Source organism: Xyrauchen texanus, chromosome 7 (assembly GCF_025860055.1).
Source record: "Xyrauchen texanus isolate HMW12.3.18 chromosome 7, RBS_HiC_50CHRs, whole genome shotgun sequence".
Taxonomy (NCBI): Eukaryota; Metazoa; Chordata; class Actinopteri; order Cypriniformes; family Catostomidae; genus Xyrauchen; species Xyrauchen texanus.
Window position 1 is genome coordinate 2,871,407 of NC_068282.1, and position 17,570 is coordinate 2,888,976.

The 17,570-nt window shown below is 36.8% G+C and overlaps 1 protein-coding gene across 1 annotated transcript in view; it reads right to left on the reverse strand.

The window, feature by feature from the left end:
• LOC127646767 (cadherin-22-like) overlaps nt 1-17,570 on the reverse strand; it is a 144,344-nt gene that overhangs the window by 91,983 nt on the left and 34,791 nt on the right. Inside the window, exon 4 of the mRNA XM_052130634.1 lies at nt 10,550-10,717. Coding sequence (XP_051986594.1) covers nt 10,550-10,717 — 168 coding nt within the window. The remainder of the gene's footprint in view (nt 1-10,549; nt 10,718-17,570) is intronic.

Sequence of the window (17,570 nt, forward strand, 5' to 3'; positions counted from 1 at the left end):
CCCTCCTAAAATCTGATCAAAAGTTCAGTTTCAGGCTGCAGATGATGTTTGGATCACTCAACATGTTTGACACACATGGGACAATGATCATCAGTACATAGATTCACCATTTACAATGGATCATTTTATTTGAACATCATTGACAGTGATTGGATGATGCTGGACATTACTTTGAATCTGAATTAATTATGCTAATTTCTGATATAATGACTGTAATGTCTCAAATATATGAATAATCAACACTCCTGGACACATTATAAACAATCTGATGAAAAAACTCAGAATTTCTATATCTTATTTATTAACAAGGTAGTCTCGCTGTCCACATATGAGGACATACATTTTTAGGAAAACGATTTTCTCTAGAAATTATTATTATTATAATTATTATTATTTTGCTGGTTTATTAGGAGCTACTAGTTACAAATCAATAAGGGAAATGAAAAATGCACACAGAAGTCACGCTCGGTCTCAGGAGGATATACGGACATGCATATACATGAAAGTGAGCTTTCAAGCTCCAAAATGACAATAAAGCATTATAAAAATACGATCATAATTGATTTTAGATCATATGCTTAAAATTATATTATTTTATATTTATTTATTTTGTAAATTTTTAACAGTTGTTTCCAGGTTTAGGGTGTATTTAGGAAATATTAAGAATATTTAAATATCAATCAGTAATATTTGTTTTTGAGTAAATTCTAACAAAAAAAAAATCTTTATTTCTCTCTCTCTCTTTTTCTCTCTCTCTCTTGCTCTTTCTTTCTCTCTCTCGCTCTTTCTTTCTCTCTCTCTCTCTGTGCATGTGTCTGTTGAGCGAGTGTGAGGTGTGTGGTGAGTGCGAGTGGTTTATGCCCGCTGTGGCAAAAACAATTGCTTTCTTTTTCAATTCTTTTCTATTTCTTTTCTCTTTTATTGAGTTTTGATATCTGTGGTGTATTAAGTGGTGGCACGGGTTTCCTTTGAGGGGTTTTCGGGCATTGGCAACCAGTGTATCACTGGGAAGCATGGCAGCCCATAACACAAACACTAGTTTAGTTTCTCTCACACGGCGCCACTGAGTGAAAGTGGCATCTGCGGTGAATGTGGAAGAGTGCATTTTGGCCGTTGGGGATGATGTTGGCCATGAATGTATTTTAGCGCCATCAAAAATTTACATTTTTTTTTTTGAATTTGGTTGAAAAATCAAACGAAGTTATGGAGAAAGGAGTAGCAATAAGTGGTTTGTTTACCCCAGTGCTTCCCCTTTCTATCCCCGCTAAGAAAGTCACGTTGTCTAATGTTCCGCCGTTTATTATATACGAAATGTTAACAAAAGAACTATCACGCTTTGGAAAGGTAGTCCGTCCTAGGGAAAAATCGTGTTCGGAAGTAAAATCGGACTTGATTAAACATGTAGTATCTTTCAGGAGATTTACTTACACGATCCTGAAAGATAACAGAACTGAACTGAATTTCAAATTCAAATTCAAAGTTGAAGATTTTGATTATACTACACTCACCTAAAGGATTATTAGGAACACCATACTAATTCTGTGTTTGACCCCCTTTCGCCTTCAGAACTGCCTTAATTCTACGTGGCATTGATTCAACAAGGTGCTGAAAGCATTCTTTAGAAATGTTGGCCCATATTGATAGGATAGCATCTTGCAGTTGTTGGAGATTTGTGGGATGCACATCCAGGGCACGAAGCTCCCGTTCCACCACATCCCAAAGATGCTCTATTGGGTTGAGATCTGGTGACTGTGGGGGCCATTTTAGTACAGTGAACTCATTGTCATGTTCAAGAAACCAATTTGAAATGATTCGAGCTTTGTGACATGGTGCATTATCCTGCTGGAAGTAGCCATCAGAGGATGGGTACATGGTGGCCATAAAGGGATGGACATGGTCAGAAACAATGCTCAGGTAGGCCGTGGCATTTAAACGATGCCCAATTGGCACTAAGGGGCCTAAAGTGTGCCAAGAAAACATCCCCCACACCATTACACCACCACCACCAGCCTGCACAGTGGTAACAAGGCATGATGGATCCATGTTCTCATTCTGTTTATGCCAAATTCTGACTCTACCATCTGAATGTCTCAACAGAAATCGAGACTCATCAGACCAGGCAACATTTTTCCAGTCTTCAACTGTCCAATTTTGGTGAGCTCTTGCAAATTGTAGCTTCTTTTTCCTATTTGTAGTGGAGATGAGTGATACCCGGTGAGGTCTTCTGCTGTTGTAGCCCATCCGCCTCAAGGTTGTGCGTGTTGTGGCTTCACAAATGCTTTGCTGCATACCTCGGTTGTAACGAGTGGTTATTTCAGGCAAAGTTGCTCTTCTATCAGCTTGAATCAGTCGGCCCATTCTCCTCTGACCTCTAGCATCAACAAGGCATTTTCAGCCCACAGGACTGCCGCATACTGGATGTTTTTCCTTTTCACAACATTCTTTGTAAACCCTAGAAATGGTTGTGCGTGAAAATCCCAGTAACTGAGCAGATTGTGAAATACTCAGACGGCCCGTCTGGCACCAACAACCATGCCACGCTCAAAATTGCTTAAATCACCTTTCTTTCCCATTCTGACATTCAGTTTGGAGTTCAGGAGATTGTCTTGACCAGGACCACACCCCTAAATGCATTGAAGCAACTGCCATGTGATTGGTTGATTAGATAATTGCATTAATGAGAAATTGAACGGGCGTTCCTAATAATCCTTTAGGTGAGTGTATCTTTGTAATTACTGACGTCATGAAGTGCTTTGGATGTGGTAAAACTGGACATTTAGTTCGTGCTTATCCAGATAATAATGGTAAAAGCATGAAGCAAGATATCTCAGGTGAAAACGGTGTGCAAGTCAGAGATGGAGGAACAGATGATCAACCCAAACTGAACCCAGATCATCCACTAGTGGCTCAAATGATGTAATGCCTCATTCACAGACTGAGAAGGATATTCAGGCCACAGTTGTAAATGATGGGGAGAATGTTTTAGTTTAATAAAATTGATGAGAGCATCTGACAATTACGCCTCCTTCAGAGAATGTCAATTTGAGTGATAATTTAATGATGGACAAAGATCAGGCCATTTTCAAAGCACCATTGAAGAGGAAAAAGAATGACAAGGTTTCAGAATCAAAACAAGCTAGAAAAACAGAAAATGAAAAGGAGTCGATTGATGATCGTTGATGATATCGTCAATGAGAGTGATTTCTCTGATTCTGGTGCTTCTAGTTGTTCCCAGAATGAATGGACATGTCAAGATTATGATACTGAGGAAATCAAGACGTTTTTAAAACTGACAAAAAATCTGAGGGGAGTACAGTTTGTTGTTATTTTCCTGACATCGAACGTTTTGTGGAAAATACTAGAACTTTCATGAGTGAGGGATGTTTGAAGAAATTTGTGACCAAAATCTCCAACAATAACTGATTAATTTATGGCAGTAAACTGGCTTCATTTTTTTACCCTTATTGGCTGCTTTTTTCTTTATGGATTAGTTTTACACTTTCACATGGATGACGTTCGTATTGCATCCCTGAGTGTAAATGGAGCCAGAGACTGGATAAAACGTGCAGCAATATATGAAATCATGAATCAAAAGCAACTTGATGTTTTATATGGGCAGGAAACACACAGTGATATGACAAATGCTATTGAATGGGCTAAAGAATTTAAAGGTCTCTCTTTTTAAGTCATAAAACCACACCAAGTGGAGGTGTTGTCATTTCATTTGCAAATAGTTTTATTCCTATCTCTTGTGAGATGGAAGAGGTTGTGAAAGGTAGACTGCTAAAGATTCGAGCCCAGTTTGAGAACCATATCTTTGTGTTTATTTGTGTGTATGCCCCAACCCTACCAGTAGAAAGAATGATGGTTTTAGATACTCTGTGTGTAACTTCGGATAAATGTAATGGTGAAGAGCATTATTTATTTAAACTTTAATTGTGTTGAAAATAATATAGACAGAAATAATGTAGAACCACATTTGCTTTCTCAAAAACGACTCATTCAGACGATTTAGCATGTCATTAGCAAGACTAGATAGATTTTATAGTTTTAAACATCATCTTAGTTTTCTTTTAAGAAATGTTTCATAACCCATGTTGGGTTCTCAGAGCACAGTCTTGTAATATGTGCTGTAACTTTAAACTCTGTGAAGCCAAAAAGTGCTTATTGGCATTTTAATACAAATTTACTAAGTGACGCACATTTCAAAGATACTTTTAATTTTTGGGGGGAAAATTTTAATAATGGAAAAAGCTCAGTTTCAGTCTTTGCAAAAATGGTGGGAGTTTGGTAAAATACAAATTAAGCAATTATGTCAATAGGACACTCACAATGTCACAAAAGATATGATTAAATCTATAAAAGTTTTAGAAGATGAATGTGGCAGGGCAGACGGCGGGGCCCTCGTTTACGGACATGTCCATCATGTGTGTGTGTTTGTCTTTTGTTTCAGTGTAATGTAGTTCAATGGAAAGGAGGAGGCGAGAACTGGCTTGTCAATATAAATAATAGTTTAATATAAAACTGAAACAAAAGACAAACACACACACATGACAGACATGTCCGTAAACGATTTCTCTCTCCCGCACCACTGCCCGCAATTGGCCTTTATCCCTCTTGGAGGCTTAATTAGCCTGATAAGGGACCGGGTGTGTGTAATCATGACCCACCTTCTGCCCTGCCACATTGAAATTCTCAAATTCCAAGAAGTGTCACAGTCAAGTGGAATCTGTTTTGTCTGACATACAAAGAGTGAAAGCACAGGGGGCGCTAGTTTGATCTCGGTTTAAAGATATAGACCAGATGGATGTGCCGTCAAAATTCTTCTTTAGTCTAGAAAAAAATGAAAAGTCAAAAACGAGACCGGTTCACTTGTATCAGATTCTACTGAAATTCGGAAAAGATTAATCAGTTTTTATGAAAATCTTTATAGTTGTGAGCACAAGGAATATTGGGTTGTTGAACAGTTTTTTTTTTTTTGGAAGAGCTGCCAAAGGTCTCTGAAGACTCTAATGTAGCACTCAAGAGAGCCATAGGCCTGGGAGAACTGCATGAAGCTCTCCAAAATATGGAGAATGGCAAGGCTCCTGGGATAGACAGAATCCCAGTTGAGTTCTATAAAGCCTTTTGGCCTGTGATAGCGGAGGATCTGCTGGAAATTCTCAGTGACAGTCTATCTGGAGGACTTCTGCCACTGAGCTGTAGAAGAGCGGTCCTCACCCTTTTGCCAAAAAAAGGTGACGTGAGAGACATAAAGAACTGGCGACCTGTATCTTTATTGTGGTGTGACTATAAATTGCTCTCAAAAGTGTTAGCTACCAGACTAGGAAGGGTTTTGGAGGAAGTAATTCACTCTGGTCAGTCCTACTGTGTACCTGGAAGATCAATATTTGATATAATCCGTTTGATAAGAGATTTATTTGATGTTTCTAAAATGATGGGTGTAGATACGGGTTTGATTTCCTTAGATCAGGAAAAAGCTTTGATCGTGTAGAACATGACTCTCTGTGGAAAACTTTACAAGCATTTGGTGGGAAAAGTGGGAAAAGGCTATACCAATTCTCCCAATGGGTTAAAGGTCATCTCATGAAATGGACATGGATTGTTAAGAATTTATCATATAGAGGACGCACTCTGATTATTAATAATTTGGTGGCCTCTTCTTTATGGCACCGACTGGCTTGTATTGATCCACCTGTATGGTTGCTTGCCTTGGGGAAAAAATGCATTGGATACCTCATAATGTATTTACCAAAAGAAGAAGGAGGGCAATGACTTGTACATTTGCAAAGTAGGACTGCAGCTTTTCGACTGCAATTCATACAGCGTTTTCTCACCGGACCAGAGAACTTAAGCTGGAGACCAGTGGCCAGTACGATTTTAAAGACTGCTGAAGGACTTTGTCTGGATAAAACATTGTTCTTTTTAGATCCCCAAAAAATAAACACGTCCAAGATCCCAGAGTTTTACTGGAATCTTTTTAAGTATGGGCCCTCTTTCATGTGAAAAGGACTGATTCTACACTTTCTTTATTCTGGTTATTGAAAGAACCGTTGATCTACGGCTCACGTTTGGACATTCTAGGCGCATGTGGGACAGTGACTACAGCATTCATCAAATCCAAGACCACAACACTTGGATGTTTAAGTCAGTGATGTAGTTGACTATTTAAGGGTTAAATCCATTTGAGTTGTTCCACATGAACTATAGAAACTACAGTCTGGTTTTACATCAGAAGAAAACAAATTGCTTCAAGGTTTCTGTAAAAGAGAGTTCATCCCAAATGAAAAAGACAGTTTTACAAATCTGCTTCTTTCACCAAATTTAGGTGAATACACAGGGTTTTTTGGGGGGAATTTGAAAAGTTGACAGATATGGATTTGCATGAAAGTAGTGGTAAAAATGTGTATAAAGCTTGTGTAAACTCTTCTAACATAAAAGGTTTAAATGGAAGAGTTGATACACCATGGTGTGATGTTTTTAAGATGAGTAACAATGTTAGATCAGAATGGAGAGCACTTTACAAGCCACCATTAAATAAAAGAGCTGGAGATTTACAATGGCATTATTGTGGTTAATGCTTTTATCTGTTTTAAATCCAAGTCTTGGCCAAGATTGTCCTTTTTGTTTTCAATGAGAGACTGTTTTTCACACTTTTATGCATTGGTTAAGGCTGAAGCCTTTATTCTCTCTCTCTCTCTCTCTCTCTCTCTCTCTCTCTCTCTCTCTCTCTCTCTCTCTCTCTCTCTCTCTCTCTCTCTCTCTCTCTCTCTCTCAGAACATGTGGAATATTAGAAGGCCTTGTGGCTGAGAACAGATATTGATTATATGTGGATTTGGGGGGCACACTTTAGGTACAGAATTAGTTTTTAGAAGTACCTATTATGCATATTATTGTGTGGAAATAACAGCTTTTTATTTTTGTTGAACTGGGAAAATAAACAGAATTTGAAAGTTTAAAAAATACATATTTTTATCATCCAAAGTGATTACAAACTTATGTATTTATGCTATCACAAGCTGCTTTTTGATTCAATACATTATCAGTTCATACATAGCCGCTTTTTTTTTTCATAATATTTTTTATCTATAAAAAAGTGGATGAAGTTTAGAGTCTCAGGAGTTTTTTTAGAACATTTTAAAATGCATTTCATTCAGCATTTTATGAGCCAACTCGATCTGGTTTCAGAAGTTATTTAAATATATTATGCATAAAATTTTACGTAATTAATTTACATATATTTGTTACAAATATTTTATTAGACAGGGAAAATAAAGTGGTTGGAACCGCAGCACAATTTTGAAATATATGTGGACAGAAAAACTGAAGATTTTCAGCAAATAAAGACTTACATTTCAAACAAAGTTCTTGCATGGCATCAGAACACTTGGAGTTTTGAGAAGTGTTCCACTCCATATAAAAAGAAACATTTTCAAATGGCTTGAATAACCACACCGCTTAAAAAAAACACATGTCAAAATTGAACCCCCTAGGACGCCATATTTTATGCCTGATCAAAACTCCTTCAGTGTTACCATGGCAATAAAATCATTGCTTCATCTTAAACCAGTTTGCTGGTCTTAGCTGGTCACAACACTGATCTAGTTCAGCGGTTCTCTGTTCTGAAGGGTCACGGACAGCAGGGAAATAACAATGCAAAAACAACATTTTTACCATAAAATTGTACAAAGTTAGGATAGCAAAATAAATAAGCTTATTAACTTGTAAAAGGGAGGAGAAAATGCTTTCCATATCTTTTGTTGTTGACATAAATAAATTCCAATTAAACTCCATTTTACTGCAGTGACTTGGCAGAATCTAGTCATATTAGGCAGATGTCAACATGCCCTTATCCTTGAAAAATCATGAAGAAAATTACACAAGAAAAATCAAAGAAAATACGACCCAGACTACATTAAATGCTGGAAGATAAACATAGTCTGTGCCGACCACAATGTGCATTTTGTGCAGTGAATTACATTTAGACAATCAGAAACAAAACACTGAAATTCTATTGACATATTGTTATTGAGTCTGAGCACTTCAAGGGAATCAGCAACAGCACTGCCAAATGCAAACCGTGTGATAAGTCTCCATTTGTCCGTTTCATTCCTATATTTCTAAGCAGCAGTTTGTTTGCACTCTGTGTACTCTCTTAGCTGAAACTAAATTTGTGCTTTATTAGTTTATTGTCAGAGCTGTTCAAATTATTCCACCGCAATTCATCGGACCGCAAAAGTCGTTTTAAAGGGAGGCAAAGAAAATAAAACAAATTAGAGCTGTGCTGTTCCAGTGCTACAAAATGTCAATGCAACATTTACATATTTTGCCATCTGGAATATACTGAAATCTTTTATTTAGATTTTTTTTTCCAAGGCAATTTTAACAAATAACTTAATAATTACAAGATTTTATTATTCAATCATTTTTATCAAGGTCGCCCCTTTATTGCTGTATAAGTAGAATCTCTAATGGTCTAATACGTGAGACAGTTTTGTGCATAACTTGACTTTGTTTTGTTTTGTTTTGGGGCATTTAGAGGCTTTTGAGGATACTACTTACTCTTATTGGCAGCTGAAGGGATTATTTAAATATTAGTCCAAACATATAATGAATAAAACCAGGGTTCCCTCTCTTTTAAAGGCACAATTTTCCAGGACATTTTATGAGACCAACAAGTGTAATATTTAAGCAAAAACACAGGTGTCCATTTAAATCATGCTTTTATTTTTGGCGTTTCCTTGTGTTTTTAGACTAGAATAGAATAGAATCCTTTATTTTGGTCACACATTATACACACAGTTTTTGCATATATACAATGAAATGTATTATTTTTCACATCAGAGTGCAGGGTCAGCCATGGTACTGCGCCCCTGGAGCAGATAGGGTTAAGAGCCTTGCTCAAGGGTCCAACAGTGGCATCTTGGTGGTGCTGGGGCTTGAACCCCCAACCTTCTGGTCAGTAACCCAAAGCCTTAACCACAGAGCCACCACTGCCCCTACTAAATTTATAATTACTATTAAACATACTTTTTGACGGTAGTTTCTCACCTCCTGATAAGTAGTTTTGCTACATGGCCCAGTGTTATTATTAATCCCCATAAAGCTTTAAATTAAATTCAATTTCATAGTCTGCATGTGCTGCGCACTTCATAGTGATCTCCATCTCTGTCATCACACACACACACACACACACACACACACACACACACACACACACACACACACACACACACACACACACACACACACACACACACACACACACACACACACACACACACACACACACACACACACGAGCATGTGATGATCATAATGAGGTGTTTTTAGTGTATGAACAGTGTAAATTCTGCATGTGCTGCACACTTAATAGTGATCTCTGTCTGTCATATCACAATCACACACACACACACACACACACACACACACAAGAGTGCACGTGATGATCATGATGAGGTGTTTTCAGTGTATGAACGGACGGCTCTACATATTCATTTTGAAGCGTGCATCACTTGCAGATTATATATTTATTTAATTAAATCAGTCTTTTGCAGTTTAAAAACAAATTTGATTATTTGACTCCTATTCCGAGTCCCGATCGTTTCCATGTGTTGTACATGCAACAAAAATCTTCAAAAGTCAAACAGTTTTATTATACTAAAATATTTTCCAGGACAAATCATTATCTTCCAGGACATTCCGGAAAACTGCATTGCAAAATTCCTGGTTTTCCAGGAGGCTTAGGCACCCTGAAAACGCATGGGACTTTACAACTGACAAGTATCACAATTCTGAATCCATCAGTCAAATAAAATAGTTTAAGTGTATTTTTATGGTGTTTGTTGTATTTTTTTGGTTCCTGGTATTTGTGGTCATACTGTAAGTTATACAGGTTTGGAACAACATGATGGTGAGTAAATGATGACAGAGAATCATGTTACTATACCTACATTTTTCCTAAATTATTTTCAAGTGGCTTGTTTTACTTATCGCGTCAGTTTACTGGTGAATTGAACACTAGAAGCGCTACAACAACAACAACAACAACAACAACAACAAATAAAATGGTAGATTATCAGTTCGTAACCACTTCATTTTCAGTGTGTTCAAATTGCATGGTAGCTCAACTGATAGAGCGTTGCACTTGCAATGTAAATGAGCAGGATACGAGTCCTGAAGAGCATGCGAGTCGTGTGTTTTTCATCTCACATTTGCTTTTTATGACACTATCGGTTTGGTTTATGTTTAAGGTTTAGGGTAGGGAGGTCGGTTTTGTTGATTTAAAACTCAATAGAGCATTAACGTTAAAAACCAACTTGATTTTAGTGCCTCGCATTCGGAACTGCCGCGATACGTGCATTGAACCACGTAATGTCATTTCGCAAAAATAAAGCCACAGTCACGTATCAGCTCTTTTTGATCAGTTTGCTAATACATTAAGATCGTTTGTTGCTCACAGAAATCTAAATCTGATAGGAAGCTGCAAAACAATGAAAAGACACGACTGACAGCATGCGTTCACTGACAGCCGTAATCCACACTCACTCTGAGGGAAGCGTGGAGGGTTATCATTAACGTCCGTGATCACTATAGTCACCGTGGTAGAGCCGGAGAGACCACCCATTTGGCCTGCCATATCTGTTGCCTTGACAACCAGCTCATAACGGTCCTGTGTTTCCCGGTCGAGATCCGCCACGGCCGTCCGAATCACTCCTTGAAAGATAGAGAGAGAGAGAGAGAGAGAGAGAGAGAGAGAGAGAGAGAGAGAGAGAGAGAGAGAGAGAGAGTGTATATTGATGAATGGTAAAAGGTCACATAAGAACAAATAAAAGTCTGATGCCACAAAGTTCCAAATAATTATAATGATAAATACTTAAAATAATTACACATGAATATTAAGATTCTCATTCCATGGTTACCATGTACTACTCTGACATGATTAATATATTAGACACAAATTGTATTATTCTAACATGAAGTTCTAGATTTATACATAGTTTGTGCATTTGCATAATTGATTTGTAATATTAATGATCACATATTTCACCACAAAACCAAAACAAAATAGAAGTTAATTTCTTGAAAAAGAAAATGAAGCATCGCAATGTAATTTCATGACAATTAAGCACATTTTCATAAAACATTTTCATTGCTGGAATTCATCTGGATGTTTTACTTTGGAGTTCTTTGGTTTTTTTTATAACCCCAATTAATTCTCAGTCAAATGAATCTCATTAGATTCTCATTACTGTAATGTATCTAAAAATACTGTAATTTTAAGTTACATTTTTAAGAAATAAATAGATCAGCATAAAGGAAAGCAGTACATTTCAATTTAAATCACATCATTACTGCATATAAAATATCTCAATATGAAACACCACATTTTAAGTGGTTGTTCACTGATAATCTTCCACTCTTTCGTATCTCTCAAAGTCACATCAAATCACAGTGTTTTGTGAGAAGGCATTTGGTGGAAAACTTTCAGTGAATAACGACTTCAGTTTCAAGATGTTTGTCACTGAAAACTATCATATGTCTTTAGATGTAGATTTTCACCTGAACTGAAAGGAATAATTGCTCCAAACAGGAGGACAGTCAGATTCAGCGTGTCTTTTATCTTTTTCATCATTTCCATGTCTGTGTCTAACTAATGCCATGGCAACAAAGGATAGACCTTCAGTGTAACATGGTGCCATTGTCTTTATTTCACTCCAAAATATCTTGATTCCAAGGCTAGTACTCTTACTACAGCTCAATAACAGGACTTAAAGAAAACAATCAAGTGGTTTGGTGGCTTCGAATGATTTCTTACATGAAAAAAATGAAATTCTAATATATATATATATATATATATATATATATATATATATATATATATATATATATATATATATATATATATATATATACACACACAACAGTTAGTTCTGGTCCTCAAATCTGATTGGACGAGAGACGTTCCATGAGCACTGATGGTGTGACACATCAGCACTTGGACGCTTCACTGTGTGTGTGTGTGTGCCACATTCGTGCTGTTCTAAACTAAAGTGTATCTGTTATGAGTTACTGGTTTTATTTTTGAAATTACATGTGTTAGCCAGCAGGTGGTGGCAAAAGATCATTTTGTGTGTAATATGAGTCCGTTGGTGACGTAAAGTGAATCTGTTAGTCATTGTTTACATAGAACTGCGCTCTGTGATCTCTGTATTACTAATATGTTACTTAAACTAGGACATTGTTTTAAACAGCATTAAACAAACAATTTCAGGATTAAGGCTCATCGCAGCTGAGAGACACAACAGACTGATTAATTACACAATGGGTACTGTTTAAAATGGTGGAGGACATCGCTGTTTCTATAGTGAATGACTCTTGCACGGCTACCGCGAAATAGGGAGAAATACCCCCGCTTGGACGCTATTTTTCCACTGAGAAAGCTGATCTTCAGAAAGCTGACAGCACCTCTGATTGGGTGTGGCAACAGGTGATCGCACACGCTCCGTGTCTCTCTCTCTCTCTCACACACACACACACACACACACACACACACACACACACACACACACACACACACACACACACACACACACACACACACACACACACACACACACACACACACACACACACACACACACACACACACACACACACACACACACACACACACACACACATCCATCCTTGTTCATCCAATAACTTGTTTGAAACAGCACAAGCCGTAATGCTATTTCTGAAGTGACATTTTTGAGTTAATAATGGAGGTTTGGACGCATCATTTGTTTTGAACCAGCAACGGCAGATTCTGATCGGTCACGTAAGAAAGTAGTTTCATGCACAAATGCGTTTTTATGACCGTACTTGGTTTTTCCTCATTTTTTTAAATGTACTTGTTCATTGAACTGTTGTATATAAGCAATATCACACTCGCAATCGTGCTATATGACCCTATATCAGCACTGCTGTAATTACCTACGGCACTCGAATCACAGCAGTGCTGATATAGGGCCATATCGCACTCTTGTTGGTGTGATATTACTTAAACATATGACATCTTTTTCTAAATCATAAACATTTTTAACCTATGATATGTATTGACATATCAGATCATTCATTTGCAGCTTGTATGTAATTTTAAATGAAATATGCATCGCATTTACATTTAACCTATGCATAAAAACCTAGGCGTTTTTATGCGATTCCCTTTGAAATCTAATCTTATATGTCACATTAATCATTTGGAATATTTCCAAAATGGTCTGCGCTCTCGTTTAAGCCTAATTTTACCGTATTTACTTTCATAATGTATGTATCTTTTATTGTGCTTGATTAATCTGTGCATGCTATAAAACAAATAAAGAAAGAAATACATAGAAACCTTTGCCTCCGAGAGATTTATCCCCTTTATCAAAACATGATTATTTGCTCCTTTTCGAATGATGTCACACATCTCTCTTACTTTTCAGCCCCCCTCCTCCAACCATCAGACTCCATTCTGGTATGTAACACCTACTTTTCACGATCCAATCAAATCCAATAGATAAAATCGAATCTCTCACTACATTTTGAGTGAAAAATAATTCAGATGTTTTCATTGGATTCACCCAGACAGCACTCTATTCTGAGACATTTTGAAAATAAGTAATAAAATACACCAAGTTTCTGTAGTCAATAACTACAAAAACAAAACAAAAACTGAATTCCTTGGGGGTCTGTGCAACAAACAAACGTTCGCCTGGCTGTCTTTGCCAGTTTCTCCTCAGTGTCTTTTTGTGCTTGGTTTTTATCTCCGTCTTTTGCTGTCTTCTTATATAGTCACACGGAGGGGCGACAGCAATCCCAGTAAGCAGCATTCGCCACCGGCAATGTTTTTGTGCTACAATACATCTGTGCGCTGAGCTCAGCGGTAAAGATGCGACTGGTGCTTTCAAGTGCACAAGTCAATATTCAACCCTGCTTTTCAACCACATAAATTTGCTGACCTCAAGTCAAAGTCATTACAAGAATCTATCTAAAGTTTTACCCATTCAAAGCACTCTACCTGAAAGACGTTTAAAGAAATGCGAGTTCAACATTTAATTAAGCAAGTTCATTGCATTGTATGTATTTTCATGTTTTTGCATGGTAGATACAGACAATAGAAAGTGGGACCAAAACTAGTGTATGACATGTATGCAACAATGAACAAGGAGGAACTATAGACATTATTTTGAATTTGTTGAGCTGAAAAAAATTACAGTTTTGTTGTGAAAAGGGTTTTAGAAAGTAACTTTAAAGTAATTAGTAAAGGGGTTACTTTTAATGACGTAATCATTAAAATAATAAGTAAAGTAAACCAGTAAAATTATCAGTAAGGTAATCTGATTACAATATTAGAGAAGTAATAAGTAATCTATAGTGGATTACTTTCTTTGATAACTAACCCAGCACTGTCCAAGACAAAGCTAATACATACAATCAGTTACTAAAGGTGCAAGAATCAATAACGCTCGACTTCATTGACATCAGTTTTGTTGCGTACCATATATTAAATGTGTGCAAACGTGAATGAAGTTTGAATGCAATTGTTTTTTTGTTTTTTTATAATTTTGGTCTGTTCCTCACACAAAGCTATCATACGTCTTCACAACTGAAAACTAAAAAGCGTAAAACCTCTCTGAGCACAATATTACAGAGCCCTTAGAGGACAGAGCGGGAATTCTTTTTCTGAAATAGTTGTGTGTGCACTCGTAACAATTTGACCTCCCTAGAAATAAGATTTATGTGTCCTTGCAATAGTACGCATTTCCCTGCAATAGTTTGTGTTCCCTCGCAATAAGTTTTGCGTTCCCTCGCAATAAGTTTTGCGTTCCCTCGCAATAAGTTTTCAATCCCTCGCAATAAGTTTGTATTCCCTCGCAATACGTTTTCGTTCCCTCGCAATAAGTTTTCAATCCCTCGCAATAAGTTTGTATTCCTCGCATACGTTGCCTCTAATAAGTTTTCGTTCCCTCGCAATAAGTTTTCGTTCCCTCGCAATAGTTTGTATTCTCTCGCAATAAGTTTTGCGTTCCCTCGCAATAAGTTTTCGTTCCCTCGCAATAAGTTTGTATTCTCTCGCAATAAGTTTTGCGTTCCCTGGCAATAAGTTTTCGTTCCCTCGCAATAAGTTTTGCGTTCCCTCGCAATAGTTTGTATTCTCTCGCAATAAGTTTTGCGTTCTCTCACAATAAGTTTGCGTTCCCTCGCAATAAGTTTTAATTCTCTCGCAATAAGTTTTGCGTTCTCTCACAATATGTTTGCATTCCCTTGCAATAAGTTTTGCGTTCCCTGGCAATAGTTTGTATTCTCTCGGAATAAGTTTTGCGTTCCCTCGCAATAAGTTTTCATTCCCTCGCAATAAGTTTTCATTCCCTCGCAATAAGTTTTGCGTTCCTCATAGTTGTGCTCTAATAAGTTTTGTGTTCACTCGCAATAAGTTTTGCGTTCCTCACTAATAGTTTGTATTCTCTACTTAATAAGTTTTGTGTTCACTCGTAATAAGTTTTCGTTCCTCGTAATAGTTTGTATTCTCTCGTAATAAGTTTTGCGTTCCTCGTAATAAGTTTTAGTTCCTCGTAATAGTTTGTATTCTCTACGTTAATAAGTTTTATGCGTTCCTCTCATAATACGTTTTTACGTTCTCCTACGTTGTTCTCAATAGTTTGTATTCTCTCGCAATAAGTTTTGCGTTCCCTCGCAATAAGTTTTCGTTCCCTTGCAATAAGTTTTCGTTCCCTCCCAATAGTTTTCCTTCCCTCGCAAACATTTCAAAATATAAGCTAGAGCTCTGAAATTTAAGATATTGTGACAAAAATATATTACAACTGTATAGTAAAATGTAATATATTCACTGTAATAATAATAATACATAATAGTAATAATAATTAAGCAATATATCACAAGCAAGGCTGCTGTTGAATAAAAGTTTAAAATAAAACATGATTTGGTTATGAATAAAACAAATTTCAGTAGGGTGTTATTTAAAAACACTTAAGCAATGCATCCTTGATTGTGAAACATGAAGGAAACGTGCATTTATTTTTATTTATTATTTATATTGAAATGTAACTTTTTAAATACGCTAAACTGGTGTGTTCATTAACACATTACAATATTAGCATATTTATGCTCTGGTACTGAAATTGGTATCGGTACCGACTACTAACATTTTGGTACCGTGACAACACAAGTATTTACTATGAAAAGTAAGCATGTTTTTGGGGTGAAAACCATGGTTTTAATACAGTATACCATATCCATATATTATCTATTTTTACTATGGATTAACCATGGCTAATCTTGTTACTGCTGTATGATATTACCATAGTAATTGTATTAAAACCATAATACACATAACTAGAATTTTTATTGCCATAGTTTTCATTTTCCTGTATTATTACTATGGTTTCACTAATAATATAAATGTTAAAATATGGGTATTGTAGTAAAACAATGTAAAAACACAATCAATTTTGTTGCAAGGGAACATAATACTTATTGTTTGGGAATTCCCGCTCTGTTCTCTAAGGTTCTCCATGCGATAAGATTTTCCTCAAAGTGTACAATGTTTTCCTTATTCCGTCAATAATTTAAGGATGGCAGGCCTCTGAAAACCTCTCATTAGAGAAAATTGCAAAAGCAAATGAGAAAATCATCAAACGCTTTACACATTCAGAGTACATGAGATGAGGAACCATAGTTCAAACACATCCTGCTAACACTGGGTCTAATAAACTGATATTAGCATCAAACCCACTTTTTTATTTATCCCGTGAAAAGACTAAAAATCTGCATCGAGGGATAAATTTTTATTTTTATTTTTTAGGTTTAAAGAAATTAATCACAAGGAACACTTGCAGTCCATCAACTTCTAACTCATATAACTGGTCTCAGATCAGTGGGAGGTGTGTAAAAACACAAGGTCCAGTGGCTAACGTAGCAGAGGAGAAGCCATTTATCATCCGCCGCTCTCAGGTCTTGCGCCCGCCACCCCCAAAAACAGAAATCATTAATAGTTTAGTGCCAGTTCCCCCGGGGAGTATTTGGAGGCAGCCAAAGCTAAGATACTCCCAGATGGTTTTCTCTAAAGGGGACCATCCATGTTTACTGAATGTAGCGCACAACTAAAAAACAGCTGGAACGTCCGCGCCAAACAATAAAAAACACTATGTATATATATCCACAGTACTTCGGTGCATAGGCTTAAAAAGGAGACTGACCTCACAGTGGCCATTTTCAAACCAGTATACTTGGTTTGCTAAAATGGAGAAGGCAGCTCCCAATACCTTTCTCACCCAACGACATCTGAGCTCACCTGTAATATCAATAATAACTCGCTTTCATTGACTTTAGTAGTTTAAACAACAACTTGAGGTCTGACAAAGCTAGAAGAATCATGATCAGTCACATGAATTTTGTTCAGGCTATGCATTCACACCAATATTTTTGTATTCACATACATATACATAAATAGGGTGTTGTTTTTGAAGGGAGGGGGGTTGTAGAGCAGAGGAGGGCGGGGCCAGGCTGGAACAACACACGC